At 45.3% G+C, this 16,625-nt stretch overlaps 2 protein-coding genes across 6 annotated transcripts in view; both read right to left on the bottom strand.

The window, feature by feature from the left end:
* Positions 1-66: 66 nt before the first annotated feature.
* On the bottom strand, positions 67-3,592 carry Rilp (Rab interacting lysosomal protein). Of its 5 annotated transcripts, none has more exons than XM_026388831.2 (8): positions 3,161-3,590; positions 2,995-3,082; positions 2,799-2,905; positions 2,528-2,707; positions 2,101-2,246; positions 1,556-1,678; positions 802-885; positions 67-540 (listed from the first exon to the last, which is right to left on the bottom strand). In XM_026388831.2, the coding sequence occupies exons 1-8, from the start codon at positions 3,386-3,388 to the stop codon at positions 396-398; spliced, it is 1,101 nt and encodes a 366-aa protein (XP_026244616.1). In that variant the 5' UTR covers positions 3,389-3,590; the 3' UTR covers positions 67-395. The 5 variants fall into 5 exon arrangements, with proteins under 5 accessions (XP_026244616.1, XP_026244615.1, XP_026244617.2 ...); XM_026388830.2 differs by having other exon boundaries at positions 68-540; positions 2,995-3,088; positions 3,161-3,589; XM_026388832.2 differs by having other exon boundaries at positions 372-540; positions 1,560-1,678; positions 2,995-3,088.
* Positions 3,593-4,144: 552 nt separating this feature from the next.
* The window catches only part of Prpf8 (pre-mRNA processing factor 8), a 34,640-nt gene continuing 22,159 nt past the window's right edge, over positions 4,145-16,625 (bottom strand). Inside the window, exons 25-43 of the mRNA XM_026389017.2 lie at positions 15,080-15,327; positions 14,783-14,962; positions 14,431-14,566; positions 13,993-14,162; positions 13,474-13,603; positions 13,207-13,353; positions 12,670-12,830; positions 12,147-12,338; positions 11,642-11,879; positions 10,945-11,073; positions 9,886-9,999; positions 9,630-9,803; positions 9,228-9,421; positions 7,685-7,924; positions 7,449-7,590; positions 5,195-5,335; positions 4,900-5,039; positions 4,605-4,807; positions 4,145-4,464 (exon numbers count right to left, since the gene is read on the bottom strand). Coding sequence (XP_026244802.1) covers positions 4,310-4,464; positions 4,605-4,807; positions 4,900-5,039; positions 5,195-5,335; positions 7,449-7,590; positions 7,685-7,924; positions 9,228-9,421; positions 9,630-9,803; positions 9,886-9,999; positions 10,945-11,073; positions 11,642-11,879; positions 12,147-12,338; positions 12,670-12,830; positions 13,207-13,353; positions 13,474-13,603; positions 13,993-14,162; positions 14,431-14,566; positions 14,783-14,962; positions 15,080-15,327 — 3,234 coding nt within the window. The 3' untranslated portion in view covers positions 4,145-4,309. The remainder of the gene's footprint in view (positions 4,465-4,604; positions 4,808-4,899; positions 5,040-5,194; positions 5,336-7,448; positions 7,591-7,684; positions 7,925-9,227; positions 9,422-9,629; positions 9,804-9,885; positions 10,000-10,944; positions 11,074-11,641; positions 11,880-12,146; positions 12,339-12,669; positions 12,831-13,206; positions 13,354-13,473; positions 13,604-13,992; positions 14,163-14,430; positions 14,567-14,782; positions 14,963-15,079; positions 15,328-16,625) is intronic.

Raw genomic sequence — 16,625 nt, 5'->3', positions numbered from 1 at the left:
GGAAGGTGGGATGGCCCACTAACAGACAGACATGGAGAAGTTTTTGGGTATTGTGGGCAGTTGCTTTATTACATTAGCTGAAGTTATCTGTACAAATCCTCAGACAGGTAGATAATCAGTCCTCTGTCTCCTGAATGGGGAACTTGGAGAAGAAACACCTTTGCACAGATAGCCCAAGGCTTGGTGTAGGAAAGTCAGGAAGGTAAGCAGGCTGAGCTCCCTGTCATGGTGAGCACAGGCAGGATAGGAGATGAGCACCAGAGAGGGCTGTGAAGGTAGGAGCCCTATCCTCATTTGAGCTCACACATTCACCCACTGCCAGACCCCAAAGTCAGGCCTCTGGGGCAGCTGAGGCCCTCAGACCAAGATGTTTATCAAAAGCAGAGCAGCGCCAGTCAGGAGTTGGGGGCTGGAGGGGTGCCCACAGGCTCCAAGTGAGGTTGCTGTGGGGCCTCCTCTTCTTCCCCTAGTTCACCAGGAGTGGTATTGCTGGTCTTAGCTTCTGAGGCCCCTGCTTCACTGTGATACCATGAGCCAAAGCTGGAGGGAGAGCCAGGAGGTACTTTGAACCAGAAAGCCAGAGAAGTCAAAGATATGGGATGAGGGCAGGGAGTGGTGGGAAAGGAGCTACAGAGGGAAAAAAGGGCAGTGTGTGGTCATGGGGAGCTGAATGGGGTCAGGTCAGGAGGGAGGGTTTGTTGGAGCTCAGGACAGCAGGGTGAGAGGCAGTGGAGAAGGAAAGGAAAAAAAACAGGACTCCTCCTTCACCTCCCCTCCTGCCCTTCCCTTCCCTCAACATACAAACTCTGTATTCTGGACTCAGAGGGTGGGGGATCATCTCCTTTATTGTTAGAGAGCTGGAGCCAGGAGCCATCCTCATCATCACTAAGACAGAGGAAAGAGAAGATGTGAGGGCCACATATTGAGGCCCTGAGGGACAACAGGAGTTCAGCTCACGTGGAGCTTTTTGAATGGCCTCCAGGAGCACCAGGGAAGGACAGAAGGACTTCAGGGTTCCCAGCTGGAGTGAAGGAATCACAGGACATCTTGAGGCTTTTACTTTATAACCTGGCAGGTAGCAGGCCCCTGGCAAAGCTGCAGGCCCAGACCCATTCCTCTAACAGATAGACCCAGTCAAGGCAGGAAACTGAAAACTGAGTGTGGAGAAGCAGCATTAGCAGGTTTCTTCAGCAGATTATACAACAGACAGGGCAGGTGGGAGAAGTGTGATCCAGAAAGACGATAGCAAGTGGGACGGTGGGCTCAGGGTGTGACCAGGCCAAGTCAGCAGGCCCAAGGAGTGACCTAATCATAGCTGCAGGTTTAGCAGGACAGACTAGACAGCAGGCTCAGGGATAAGGAGGCCAGGTTAGATGGTCCAAGAAGTGACTAGATGAGATTGATATAAGGGGTGACCAGGCTGGGTCAGCAGGCTCAACTAGGTGACCACTAGGTCAGCAAATGCTAAGAGGTGGCTATCTAGGTCATCAGGCTCAGCAAAACTTGGGAGGGAGAGAGGAAAGGCTGGATCGGGGAAATGGAGGCAGGATCCTACCTACTCTCTGCTTCCTCTGGTGTCCCTAACATCTTGGCCTTGATCTTCTTTCGCTGTTTCCTGACAGCCACCTTCATGGCTTCAAGCAGAAGCCCAGGGACTCTGTGGTCTGTGAGCAGTTCCCTATAGGAGAGAGGAAGTGGCAGGGAGAAAGCAGTGAGGATGCCAACTGTAGGTTCCAGTCCAATTACCCATTTGCCTTTTTCTTCCTGAAATACTGCTTCGCACTGCTAACATTTCTCAGATCTTCCTCTAGGTGGCCTGCTTCCTAGGAATACTTCCCTACTTGCTGCTGCTGCTGTTGTGACCCTTTGTGCGCTCGTGCGCGCTCTCTCTCTCTTTCACACACACACACACACACACACACACACACACATGTTTGGATGAAGTTCCAGGACAGCAGGAACTATTTAATTCATGTCCTCCCAGTACCCAAGCAGAGCCTGGCATATGTCACAGTGGATATATCAGTGAATAAAGAATTAGTGGGTGACTTGAGGCCCAAGGTAAGTAAGTGGAGGCACCTCCTCTTCCTAGCCTCTTACCGCTGGAAATAGGCCAACTCCTCCTTGAGCAGAAACACATTGGTTTTGAGCTCATTCCGCTCTTGAAGGATCTGCTCAACCTCCTCCCTGCTGAAGCCACACTGCCCTGCCTCCGGAGGGTGCTCTGGCTGTGGTGGGGTATGCATCTGTGAAAGGGCAGACATGATTGAGGAGGGCAGCCTCCATTATCCTTCCTACCTAAACCCTAATACTATCACAGGAAGGCTAGGGAAAGTGATTGGAAGACTTTGGGGGCAAGTGTGCAACAGTAGAGGGCGGCACTGCTGCAGCTGAGTGGGTCTTAGGTGCAAATCTATGTGTCACCTTCCAACGGATTTGCTATGTACCTGGTACAACTTGCCCAGTGCTTAATAAGTGCCAGACTCTGTGGGTCTGAGTCGGGTCCCTACCTTCCTCCTGCACTCACCGAGTCCTCAGGAGTCACTGGATCAAGCTCAGGTCTCTGCTCTCGCTTGCCAGGGCCTTGCAGTGGTAGCTCACGCTCCCTCTCGCGGTCCTGTGCAGCCCGAAGCTGGGCTTGCACGGCGGCCAGCTTGTGTCGCAGCTCCGCATTTACCAGCAGGAGGCGCTGCAGCTGCTCCTGCAACTGTGGGTGGAGCGAGAAGAGAGAAGAGAGCTGACAGGCGGGGCGCCAAGGCCCGCCTGAGCCCCGCCCCACGCCTACCGACCGCACTCACGGCTTCCATCTCCTGGCTACGTTGCAGAAGGTCGCGGTTATAAGCCCGGAGCTCGTCCCGCTGTTTGTCCGTCACCTCCTTGAGCTGCTGCAGTAGCGCGTGCTCCTCTGAAGAAGGCGTGTTAGTGGCGGCCTGCAGGAGCTGAGGCCCTAACTAGTCCCCAGCCCACCCTGGTCCCGGTGGGGCCTGGACTTACCCTGCGGTCCCGAGCGTAGTTCCCTACGGAGGTGCTCATTCTCCTGCCTCAACCTCCGTAGCTCCAGTTCGGCCTGCTGGGCAGACACCTGCAGCTGGGGATGTACAGGCTGGGATTAGAGCCTGCCATCCCTACGGTGGGGTAAGCAGAGCGAGGAGTGACTCACCGAGTCCGGGGCGGGCCCAACAGCAGCCTTTTCCAGGAACTCCAGTGCCCGCACCACAAGCGGCACCAGCCCTGCCGCTGCCTCTGGGCCAAAACGACGCGCCAGCTCTTGCAGCTCAGTGCCCAGGGCCCCCGCTAGATGGTATACGAGCTCAGCTGCTGTCGCAGACCCCGAGGCAATTTGAGGTATCCAGCTGGGTGGCCCAGGCGCTGCACTCCTGGGCTCCATTTTCCCCCCAGAAGACCTAGGGCACCCCAGCCCTCAACTTAAGACCGGAAAATGCCAAACAGTTCCGTCCCAGGAAGTTTAGGAATGTAAAGGGCGGGGTAGAAGTGACAAGGGAGGAGCAACAAGGGGTAAAGGACTGGGAAAGGGACGCGGTGCACCCCGGTCCCTGTCCCATTCAACCCCCAAGGTCACAGGGAACTGAATCACCATTTCCCAGGCAGGTGTCCAAAAGCAGAGGCCGGGTGTTGTTAGTGGTCATTGTAGGCAGGCCCTCCCCCTAGCACCCAGTCCAGGCTCCACCCCTGTGCCCAAGTCCAGAAGTGGACTTGGCTGCTAAACACTCCAGGCAAGAAGTGAGACTGAAGGCCTGTGAGTGCTGTTTCTCTATGAACAGTGTCAGAAAAGTTGAGACTAGACTGTGTGCTACAACTACAGACCACAAGCTACAGAGCTAAACCCAGAAAGGGGAGCAACTTCTCCAAGTATGTTGAAAAATGGTGATGGTTTACAAGTATTTTTCAAAGAAACCATAAAGATAGTCAAGTCAGTAGAGTGTGAAAACCCAATCCCACATCAGTTCCTTAAGTCTAGGGGATATTCAGGTCCAAAGCCCTGAACAGGAGGGAGCCTTTTACTCACTCAAGATAGAACCCAGCACCAAACTGTGAACAACTGCCCCAGCCCCCTGTCATTTCCACATTCAGAATTTGAGGTCAGGCAGGGTGAAAAAAAAGGCAACCAACCCTAAATTTCTATTTATACAAAATTTATTGTATGTTGTTCAGGAATACAAGCCATTAATGATACAAGCACAAAAACGAAGGAAAAAAGGGCCAAGCTGCTGAATGTCACCAGCTTGTATGTGGGCATAAGAGGCTTCAGCACTTGAAAAGTCCGAAACAGGAGGAGGTGAGGAAACAACTAGGCATATAGGTCCTCGCGATCTGCAGAGTAGACCTCTCCCTCTTGCAGGAGGGCAAAGTTGAGGAAGTGGGAGGGTCTGTGCACCTCATGGTAGAACTCTTTAGGGTTTGCCAGCTGTAGCTCATACTTCATGTTGGGATCATGTCGGACACCTTAGGTGAGAGGGAAACATTAAATGTTAAAAGGGTCTCCTTTCCGCAACCAGCCTGGGCCACTGGGCTAAGGGTAATGACGTCACTTACCCCAACCCTGTCCCCACTTCCCATGCTGCCCTCACACACAGCCTACTCACCCATAAAGTTGTAGTTCCATGAGGACTGAGCAGGAACCATAAAGAAGCCAAGGAATCGGTCTGACAACAACATCTGGACCCTCTCATAGTGTGAGGGTAGATAACCCTTGGGGTTGTTGCCTTTGTCTGTATTCTGGCGGCCCCATTCATAGCCACTGGGTGTCAACTTGTAGGCTGTCAATGTGCAGGAACCTGGTGTGAAGCTAGAGAGGACAAGGACATGTGACAGTTCAGCCCCTGACCCGAAATGCCTACTTGCCCCACAATACTTCTTCCTAAGAGGGTCCAAGCCCACCTGCAGGTGATGATAATGGTCTTCTCGCCATCCCAAGATGGGTTGTCAGCCATGATTTTGGCATGGGTGGTGACATCCTGGGGTGACAGCTGGGGGGACTCATTGGGCTGAGTGTGGATCCAACCTAATGGCTCCATCTCCTATGGGCAAATACCAGTAAAGAACTGTTCAGAATCCCATGTGCAAACAGAACTCTCACCCATTTGACTAACATGCCTGCCTGTCTCCTCCCTGAGGGCAAAAAGGCACATATTTTCAAGCTCCTACACTTCCAAGCTTCATTACCACCACTTACTTTGAGGTACTCATGCTGGGGCAGCTGACCAGGCAGGTGCACAGTCTGGTGAGTACCCCACTGTGGAACCATCACGATGCAGCGGATTTCCTTCACTTGGGGGTTATCCGGTGGGCTCACCCCATACAGGTACCCTGCAATCTGGAGATGAGGGGGTTAGGAATCTTAGTTCCAACTCAGAGTTGGGGTGTCAGCTTATTTCCCTCCCTACCTCCAAGAACAAGAATGAAATTTCTCAAAAATGAGCCAAAACCCCCTGCATCAGAATCACCTGGAGTTCTTGTTCAAAATGTTAGACTTCTTCATCATAATCTGTGATATAATCTAGGAATCTGCACTGCTCTCAAGCTCCCCAGCTGATAGTTACTTATTATCAATAAACAAACAAGCACACAGCTAATGAATTTTTTTTCTTTCTTTCTTTGGCACTGGGGATTGAACTGAGGCGTGCTTCACTGAGCTACATAACCTTTTGGTAGCGGGCATTGAATCCAGGGGTACTTTATTGTAACCACATCTCCATCCCTTTTTATTTTTTTTTTGAGATAAGGTCTAATTAAATTGCGAAGATTGGTCACAAATCTGTCGTGGCTGATCTCAAATTTCTAATCCTCCTGCTTCAGCCTCCCAAGTAGCCGGTATTATAGGTATATGTCCCCATATCCAGCCAGCTCAATTAATTTCCACAAGCTGAATACCACATCTGGAAAACCAGCACTAGCCAGAATTTTATTTTATATTTATTTTTTAGTTATAGGTGGACACAATATCTTTATTTTATTTTTATGTGGTGCTGAGGCTCAAACCCAGTGCCTCACACATGGTAGGTGAGCACTACTCTACCTCTGAACCACAACCCCAGCCTGACAGAATTTTAAATTTTACATTGCTATCAACAAAGTTAGGGAAACTGTTTCCTATAAAATCACTCATATAGAATACTAGTTATCTTTTCAAATTTGCCAATCTGCCAGGCACGCCTATAATCCCAGCAATGTGGAGAGGCAGAGGTAGGAGGATCACAAATTCAAAGCTAGCAACCCTGTCTCAAAATTTAAAAGGACTAGTGGTTAAGTGCCCCTGAGTTCAATCCCCGGTACCAAAACAAGCAAACAAACAAAAAAGTAGACCTGATGGCCACAATGTGGTGTTTTATAACATATGAATATGAATTACTAGTAAACTTATTTGGAGTCCCTTTCTGAACCACCGTTTTATTTTTTTTTTCAGTGCTAAGGAGTGAACCCTGAGTCCCATGCTTACTGATAAGCACATACTCTATTACTGAGCTACACCCTAATGCCCTTCTTATTCTTTGCTCATTCTTCTTCAGTTACTTTTAAAAAATTAACTTCTGAAAACTCCCTCTTTTACATGCTAATTCATTATCTAATCTTAGACTAATGAAATACTTTTTCATTTTTGTCTTTTGTAGTACTCTGTATCACAAGTTATTAATTTTGACTATAGTTTTGTTTTATGTCTTTTTAAAGGAAGTTATCCCAACACTAACGTCATCAATATTTTAGTGATTTATTTAAAAAACTGCATTAGCTCTGCAGTTCAGTATTTAACATTCCGATTTTGAATCAACTTTATTTTACTTTTTTAAAAAATATTTTTAGTGGTAGATGGATACAATACCTTTATTTTATTTATTTTTAGGTGGTGCTGAGGATACAACCCAGTACCTCATTCATGCTTGGCAAGTGCTCTACCACTGAACTACAGTCCCAGCCCCTATCTAGTTTTATTTCTGCAAGTAGTATGAGGCAGGGATCCTGCCTTTCCCCACCTGTCTCAGTATCATAGGTATGTTTAACCTCCCAGATTTGATACAGCATGTTTATTTAAAATAACACATGAATCTATTTCTGACCATATGCTTTTCTTTCCCAATAACTTCCCAAGCCAATAATATAGTCTCTTGGGCTGGGGTTGTGACTCAGTGGTGGAGTGCTCACCTAGCACACATGACGCACTGGGCTCCATCCTCAGCACCACATAAAAATGAAATAGATATTGTGTATCCACCTACAACTAAAAAATAAATATTTTTTAAAAAGTCTCTTAATTGCTAAAGCTTTATAAAATATTTTGATATCTCATAAGGGCCCACATCCTCTTTGGGCTATCCTTTTACAGTTATTCATCCATGAATATTGAAATCAGCATTCCAAACTCCAGGAAATATCAGGTGAGTTTTAAGCATGTAATACGTGGGGGCATCTGTGGTCTCGCTGAGCACACTTACTTGGGCACGAAGGTCAGAGATGCAGATAAACTTCTTAAGCACATTCTTGGGAAGGATATAAGTGTAACCAGTCTCTTTAATGTCATCAGAAGAAACATAAATGTGATTGGTCCGTAGGTGCAGATTGGCAGCAGAGATGGCCCTAAAAACAGGACATGTCAGCACTTGTCAGCCCAAGCATCATCTCCAGTAGCACCAACAACCTCTCCATCCCTACCCTTTTGCCCTTCACATACCTGACCCTCCATTCAGTTTTTGAGGAGAAAGTCTGAGTTTCATAGTTGCTGGTTGTGGAGGTGATGATCTCATCACCATGCTTGTTGACAGTGCGAGTCTGTGTTGCAGTCAGCTGTGACTGTTCCTTTGTCTGCTTCTCGATCTCTGCTATCTGCTGTCGCTGCTGTGATGGTGCTGAGATCTCCATACCCAAGATAATGTCTCGAATTTCTGACTGTGTCAGTGATGCCACATTCACACTGTGGGCATAGTGTGAGTTACACAAGGATCCTTACCCCTTAGTTACTTTTGTTTCAACAGAAAGAGTATAACTTGGTAGAAAGGGCAGGTCATACTCTCACTCAGATAGTTCTCTAGTGACACTTTTTTTTTTAAAAGCCTGAAGTGGGGGCTGGGGCTGTAGCTCAGTGGCAGAGCGCTTGCCTAGCATGTGCTAGGCACTGGGTTTGATCCTTAGCACCATATACAAATAAAGTAAAGACATTCTGTCCATCTACAACTACAAAAAAAATTAAAAAGCCTGAAGTAAAGATTGTTGATACTTTGAAGATTCATCACATTCCAAGCAGGACAGAACTCTGCACACATACCTTTTGGCTATTTGGTGTCCATAATTCCCACTTTTCCTCCACATAAAGTGCCCTAGCAGGGCTGGGCTTGTGGCTCAGTGGCAGAGCACTTGACTAGCATGTGTGAGGCACTGGGTTTGATCCTCAGCACCACATATAAATAAATAAAGGTCCACTGACAACTAAAATATATATATATATTAAAAAAAAAAAAAAAAGCGCCCTGGCACAGGACACTTTTCAAAAATGGAAACCCCAGAAACTGTAGATCATTGCCTCCTACTCAAAAGTAGTGGTATTAATCACTTTAGTGGGTAACTGGAAATCAAATGGGTATTTTTGGTTGCCACAACTGCTCAAGAGGGGATGGGAGGCAGAGTGTGTGTACCAACAGCTGTGATACTTGGGGTCTTAGACACATAAACTTTTGGTAACATAAGGACAGTACAGAAATGCCCTGCTAAAAATGGAAATGGGGGACTGGGGTTGTGGCTCAGTGGTAGAGCGCTTGCCTAGCACGTGTGAGGCACTGAGTTCGATTCTCAGCACCACATAAAAATAAATAAAAGTCCAGCAACAACTAATAAAATATTTTAAAAAAGGAGAAAAAAAAAAAAAAGGCAATGGGGCCCCTTTAAGAATGGTCAAGAGTCAGAATGAAGTCCTGAAACCTCAGATACTGCTTCTCTTCTACCTAGGATCATTCTACCTCTGAACTACATCCCAGCCTCCCCAAACCCCCCATCTTGAGACAGGGTCTCACTAAATTGCCTAGGCTGGCCTTGAATTTGCCATCATGAGCCTCCTGAATAGCTCTGATTACAGGTGTGCACCACCACACTTGGCTGCTTACCTCTCTTCTATGGGCATTATTTCCAGAAAACCTTCTGAACTTAAATGTTTCAAAACTCTAGAACCCATATGCTAAGCCACCTAACTTTTTGGATCTCCCATCTATCTCCCCAGCACTCACTTGTTTTTCTTGCCATAGTCGGCCAAGATCAGATCCTTGAGCTGCACCTCCACTTTGATCCACTCTTCGTCAGTCAGGGTGGGCCAGATGTGGTGGGGTTCTGTAATAGTAGTCTTGTCTGGCTTCAGGATTACTTTTGCCCGGTCATTGTTCACATGCAGAGCACGCAGAATCAGGATGAGACGGGAGAAAGCCTGAGAAGAGATTTGGAAGAGTAAGGAAAAGTCAGTTGCTTGAGGCTCTTCTCCTTTCCTCTCTACAATCCTTATAGGAAACCCAATCTTCTAAACTTTAAGATCCTAACTCCTCATAAATTAGTAGTGTTCCTGCCCCATCTATAGTTCAAAAATTTGAAAATGACCCTAAGGAACAGAATCATCTCCTCCTAAGGTGGTTTCATACCGTGTAAGATGAGATTGTCTTAAGCCAGTCATCATAGAGGTTGAAGAGAACCATCTGGGGCTCAGTGGCTTTAAGGATGAGATCCCCAAACTTTTCCACCTTTAGACAAGCCTGGAAGGGGAGTTGAAGCTCCGATCCTTTGATCACAATATTAGGGAAGTCCAGCAAGTGTACCTAAGACAGATCAAGTTCAAGATCAGAAACAGAGCCTGAAGGTCTCAAACCTACTTCCTTCTACCCTGTCTACCCTCTTAACCTCCAAAGGATCCAGCATGCCCTTCCTGGTGACAATGATTTGCTTGGGCTGCTCCTCCACAGGCAGAGATCTGATCAGGGCAGCTACTTCTTCAGCTGTCTTCCACTTGGCCAACTAAAAAGGAGAAGAAAATAGAAATTGAGTCTACCTGAACTATCTGAAACAGAAGATCATACTCTTGAAATAAACTGTTTCTAATGAACACTGGTGTGTAATATTAGGTACTTAGAAGGTAGAAAAGGTAACATATGGCTTTGTCCAAAGGGGTTTTTCAACCTTATGAGATAATACCACAAACCCATAAGAAATGGCATGCTCAATTATGTACTCCAGGAACAATAGAAATTAAGGTTACTAGTGTCATAAAGAGTTACACAAAGAAATGGGTCCTTTTTAAAAATTTAACTTAATTTTATTTATTTATTTATTTTTATGTGGTGCTAAGGATTGAACCCAGGGCCTTGCACTTGAGAGGTGAGCACTCTACTGCTTAGCCATAACCCCAGCCCCAAGAAATGGGTCTTAATGGATAAGATGATGATGAACAGAGGACAGTTCATTCTAGAAAGATAAAAGGGGAAGTCAGCTGCTTGAGGCTCTTCTCCTTTCCTCTCTATAATCCTTATAGGAAACCCAATCCTATAAAGCCACAGAAGTGGAGATAAACATCAGGGTTTGGGGCTAATATGATCATGGACCAACAGAAAAAGAAAAAAAATATATATATATAAAGGAAAAGAAACTATGGTTGGACAGGTATAACCCTGAGAGATATCTAATGTCTGAGAAGCCAAAGAATATTTGTTCTCTAAAGATAATTTTTTGGTAGCTTTGTTTAAAGATGAGAGATTCAGGAAGCAGAAAGATCAGCTAAAAAGTAATGAAGGGCCTCAAACTCCCCTGGACCTCTTGCAGAATACTTCAAGTAAAGTAATTTAGGGAATATGTTTAAATGATATGCTTGATCTTTTAATAGTTATTATTTTCTCCCCATCACTGCCTCCCAACCAATAAGGGCCAGCAAGGTTCTATGGACTCTTTATCCCTGATCCTGCTTACCTGCCCCAAACGCTTCTGTCCAGCCCACACAGATGTGTGAATTATCTTGAGAAACAGCTGCCCTGTCCGTGGGTTGAAGATGAAGATGGCCCCATTGATGGGTTTGGTTGTCAAGTTCCCTTCAAAGGTCTAAATGATGATTATATTATTAGTATGACCTAGAAACAACCATCCTGTCACCGCACACTGCTCTCATGCCTTTCTGCAGGTTTTTTTTTTTTTGGTAATACTGAAGATCGAAATCAGGGGCACTTTGCCACTGAGCTACATCCCCAGTCCTTTTTTATTTTTTGAGCCAGGGTCTCACTAAGTTGCTAAAGCTGGCCTTGAGCTTATGATCCTCCTCCTTCTGCCTCAGCTTCTTTTATCACTGGGATTACATGCATCCACCACTATGCCTGGACAGCCCTATTTTATTTTTTGTAGGTACAGATGGACAGCATGCCTTTATTTTATTTGTTTATATTTTTTTAATGTGGTACTGAAGATCAAACCCAGTGACTCACATGTTCTAGGCATGCACTCTGCCACTGAGCTATAGCCTCACCCAGCCCTATTTATTTTTTAAGACAAGATCTCATTAAATTGCTGAGATTGGCCTGCGACTTGCAATTCTCCTGTTTCTGCCTCCCAAGTTGCTAGAATTATAGGCATGCAACACCACACCTGGCTTCCCATGGTAATGCCCAACACTCACCTTGTGGATAGTTACTCTGTAGACATTAGTATCATCTACAAACCAGATAATCTGGTTAGAGAAGAGTTCACCATAGTTCTGAGATGACAAATACGGCTCAGTGGGCTCAGATGAATAGAGCTGTAGCCCCTTGCGGATTCGTTCACGTAACACATACAAGGCAGGGTTTGCCTTCATGATCTTGGCCATGGCCTGCTGTATGAGAGGCTTACTGCCTGGGAACCAGTTTCCATAAGCACTGTGAGAATGGAGAGAATAAGTAGAGTTAATCCCAGGCTGATATCCAAATATCAAGGTAAAGTACAACTCTACAAAGAAAGAAGGACGGTTGACCAGGCTGATAACAATAATCTGCTAATGTACACATTACAGAGAAGTGTCAGTGACCCAGAAGAGCAGAGGAAAAGGCTAATACTCACCTCACCTGGACAAACAAAACAAAAAACCACATCTACATTAAACTATGGGACTAATGGAAAATACATGCATCTGAACCCTAACTCACCTGTGCAGATTATACGCCAAGTCAATTGCAATGAGCACACCTGTAGGCGAAGGGTAAATACTCATGTTGTCTGTGGTATAGTCCAGGAACTTGGCCCGGGCATAGCGCTCAATGTCATGGGAATCATAGTCCCCCCAGCGCAACTGGATGTCTATCCAATACTTCTGAGTGGTGGTGCTGTCCATCACATCCCTAAGGGTAGAAAAAGAGGTAAGGTTTCCAGGTATAACCAATATTCCCCAAACCATAAGAAATTAAAATCACTACAACTCGCCTGAATTCCAAAACTATCCCCTCTGACTATTCCAAATCAACAATCAACAGATTCTCCTGTTTCTGCCTCCTCCCAAATTGCAACAGATTGATTGCTGATCTGGAATAGCCAGAGATTCAACAGATCTGACTGATGGGCTCCAAAGGTAGCACTGACTCCAAGTTTGAAAGACATACACAGACTAGTCTCCCAAAAGAACAGTAACACTAAGGTTACTGGATGTCTACAGCTGGTTCATAAAATACTTACTTGGAATCTGCTAGCAACGAGGGTCGAGAGACATTCCACTTATAGGAGGCAAAGAGCAATATATCTGCACAGGAAGAGTTCATCTTATAAGACTTTCGGGGATGGATTGTCTCCTTTTGTACGGTCTCTATTTCTAGTGCATCCAGTTCCTGGTCAAATACCTGAGGATAAAGGTGATAGGTTTTAACTTATAGAAATCCATTTAAAATAAAAGTTTGTAGAATTTACATTAATTGGCACTTCCAGGGTGGATTTCCCATATGCAAAAGAGCAAGCTGGCTTGGCGCTGTGCCGCAAACCTGTAATCCCAGTGACTGGGGAGGCTCAGGTATGATGATCACAAGTTTAAAGCCAGTCTCAGCAACTTAGCAAGGCCCTAGGTAACTCAGTGAGACCCTATGTCTAAATAAAATAAAATACCACAAAAGGGCTGGGGATGTGGCTCTGTGGTTAAGCGCCCCTGGGTTCAATCCCTGGTACAAAAAAAAAGAGCAAGCTGACCTCTTTTATGGTATCTTAACCCCTCAACTGGCCCACCTGACACAAATCCATGACGATGCTCTCATGGATCTTCTGCCACAAGTGGGCTCGAAAGATTTGGATGAGAGAGATCTTCAACGTGGGGATCTTGCCATGCATGAAGATACCTGTCAGGTCTAGCTGCACCTGAAAGCCCACATATACCTGCCAGGATAAAGAGAACATGACAATAGAGGTCAAGGGACTCTGGTTCTCAGGACATATTAAGGCAGTGGAAACACTTGTTTTTAGTTTCCATCTCTCAGGTCTAACAGCCATACTTACATTGGCCCGATTGATGGTTGGGGACCACCAAAGGGTGAATCTTCGATTGGGAATCTGGTTCAATCCTGATCGCTGAGCATTAGTTAGCTTCTTCCACTTCATAGATTCCTCAAAGCCACTAGCCTTCTCCCTGGGGAGCAGAAGAGCCAAGTGAGGTGATGTCTCGCCATCTCCTAGCACACTGCTGACCTCCTAAAGGTGACTAAGGAACATTACAGTAGATGACAAAAACACAGAAGGGATGACCTGTGTCATCCTCTTAGAGGAGAAAAAGCCAGCCACACTGATACACACCTATAATCTCAGTACTCAGGAGACTGAGGTAGAAGCACCCCAAGTCCAAGACCAGCTTGGGCAACTTAGCAATACCCTGTCCCAAAATAAATTTTAAAAAAAGGGCTGGGGATGTAGCTCAGTGGTAGAGAGCTTGCCTAGCATGCATGAGTGAGGCCCTGGTTCAACCCCACAGTAGTATACACAAGACCCCCCACCAAAAAAAGAGAGAAAGAGAATCCATACCAGAAAAGACCCTCCCAGGTAGGGAAGTAAGTGCCCTTAAACAGTGTGTGTTCCAGAATGCCTTCTACACCACCCAGGGCTTGAATCATATCTGTACGGTAGTTGTTTAGGTTCCAGAGCTTCCCATCATGTCGCTGGTGTGTCCACCAAAACGGATTTTGCTTCAAAACCTAGATGGAAGAACAGATACGTTCAAACTTGTGAGTGCCTAATACCCTAGGGATGTAGAGAAAAAGGCACCCTCATATACTGCTAGTGGGAATATAAAATGGTACACTACTCCACAGAAATGACAAGTATTAGCAAGGATGTAGAGAAAAAGGCACTCTCATATACTGCTAGTGGGAATATAAAATGGATCATTTTGGAAAACTGTTTTGGACTCCCCAGATCCAGGTGGTAGGTGGTAAGTTTTAACCTATTACTCGCTCCACAAACCTGGTACTGCTTAAAGTCAGTTCGGACACGCCAACCCTTATCATAAGCTAATGTGTGCCGATCCTTCTGGAAGAGAGTGTTGATTCGAGGAATGCCACGATCCCAAGAGTCCTCTAGATCTTCTAATGTCAGCCGTCTGCCCAAGAAAGTAAGATTAAAGTCAAAATGTCTTCTCAAGTGAAGAACTAATCATTTCCTCCTGACCAAGGATAAGTAGAGTCAGGAGTAGAACCTGCCCTCTTACTCCATAAAAATATACCATGTTCTGCCTATGACCTCCACACAAGACTCAAAGTTTAACCCCTTCTCTGGCCCCCCACCCCAGTATTGGTATACCCTCCTGGATGCCCACCTGTTCTGAGCAATGGCCTCTTGTCTCTTGAGTGCATATTCAGCCCAGACCCGCTGAGAATCGATGAACTCACTCTCCCATGGCTGTATGTAGCGGTATAAGTTGGGAATCAGTTGGTCTTCTTCATGACTCATTCCTGAACGAAAGTGTGTAATACCTACATCTGTCTGCTTGGACCACCTGTTTTAGGCAACCATGATTAGAGATAAAAGTAAAGCCCAAAAGTAAAGAAACACCCCTTTCCCTCAGGGCATATGCAATAGAGTCTAGCACTAAAGATTTTCAACCAAGCCTTACCTTAGGTCAGACTGGGGAATGAGCACATGGCCCATTGACAGCATGCCCAGTCCTCCCAACTCCTTAGGGGTGTAGAACACAACAGGAGGGAACCGACTTGGCATCTTGGAGTTGAGTCCAATCTTTATACGTGTCTGGATCTTGTTCTCACACTTCACCAGCAAGTCTAGGAGTTCTTGGGTGTTCACCACAGCCTCCCGAAAGTATGTCATAAGGCCAATGAGAGCTGTATTCCACTTATTCACAATCTAAAGTTAGTGGGAAACAGTAAATTCCAGATGAACAATGATGATGGGGTGGTGGTGAATATGGCTTAGATCCAGTCAGTTACATCTCTAGTACTTAAGAGTTCAACATCATTAGTCATTATGGAAATAGACATCAAAAGCATAATGACACTCCACATCTACTAGGATGGATATAATCAAAACAGAAATGACAAGTATTAGCAAGGATGTAGAGAAAAAGGCACCCTCATATATTGCTAGTGGGAATATAAAATGGTAATTTTGGAAAACTGGCATTTATCAAAAGGTTGATTAAGCAACTTCAGTCCTGGGTATATTCTCAAAAGAAATGAAAACATCCACACAAAAACCTGTATAAGTATTAGCAGCATTATTCATAATAGCCAAATAGTGGGAAAATTTTCAAATGTACATCAATTTACAAGTTGATAAACAAAACATGGAATATCCGTATAATAGAATGCTACTACTTCATAAAAAAGATTGAAATACTGATATAGGCTATAATATGGACACATTATCTAAGTGAAAAAAAGACAAAAAAAGGCTATTATTCTGAATACGCAAAGTAGTTGGAAGAGGTAGGGGAAAGAGGAGCTGGGGGTAGAGCTCAGGGGTAGAGTTCTTGCCCAGCATGTAAGAGGCCTCAGCTGAGATCCCCATCAATGCAACAAAAAACACAACAAAACAAAACAGGAAAAAAAAAAAAAAAAAAACTCGAAAACTAAAAAGGAAAGAAAATTGTCAGGGACTATAGAGTGTGTGTGTGTGTGTTGGGGGGGGGGAGCTGCTGCTGATAAGAATGGAAATTTGGGACTGGGATTGTGGCTCAGTGGTAGAGCACCTGACTAGCATGTGTAAGGCCCTGAGTTTGTCCTCAGCACCACATATAAAAAAATTAAATAAAGGTATTGTGTCCATTTACAACTAAAAGTATTAAAAGAGAGAGAGAGAGAGAGAATGGGAATTTCTTCTCTGGGGTGATAAAAAAATGTTATGAAGTAGTGGTAATGGCTGCCTAATTAATGAATATGCAAAATTATGAGATTTAAAATTGTGTGTGTATATATTCATAGTGTGTGAATTACATTTCAATAATAAATGAAATGATACAACAGAGTCTAGTACAAATGACTTTCAAGACCAAATAAACCAGGTGTGGTGGGGCATGCCTGTAATCCCAGCAACTCCAGAGGCCGAGGCAGGAGAATCACAAATTCAAAACCAGATTGGGCAATTTTGCAAGACCTTGTCTCAAAATTTAAAAAAGGGGTGGGGATGTACCTCAGTGGTACAGC

Source organism: Urocitellus parryii, chromosome 7, assembly GCF_045843805.1.
Source record: "Urocitellus parryii isolate mUroPar1 chromosome 7, mUroPar1.hap1, whole genome shotgun sequence".
NCBI lineage: Eukaryota > Metazoa > Chordata > Mammalia > Rodentia > Sciuridae > Urocitellus > Urocitellus parryii.
The sequence above is the reverse complement of the archived record's forward strand: the minus strand, read 5'-3'. Positions and strand labels throughout refer to the sequence as shown.

Excerpts from the sequence above, each read along its gene's own strand:
- Rilp (XM_026388830.2), bottom strand. The coding sequence starts at position 3,388 with ATGGAGCCCAGGAGTGCAGCGCCTGGGCCACCCAGCTGGATACCTCAA. Across the intron at positions 886-1,555 it reads CCAGAGGAAGCAGAGAGTAG|TGATGATGAGGATGGCTCCT; the intron begins GTAGGATCCTGC and ends CCTCTGTCTTAG. Across the intron at positions 541-801 it reads GAGTCCAGAATACAGAGTTT|CTTTGGCTCATGGTATCACA; the intron begins GTATGTTGAGGG and ends CTCTCCCTCCAG.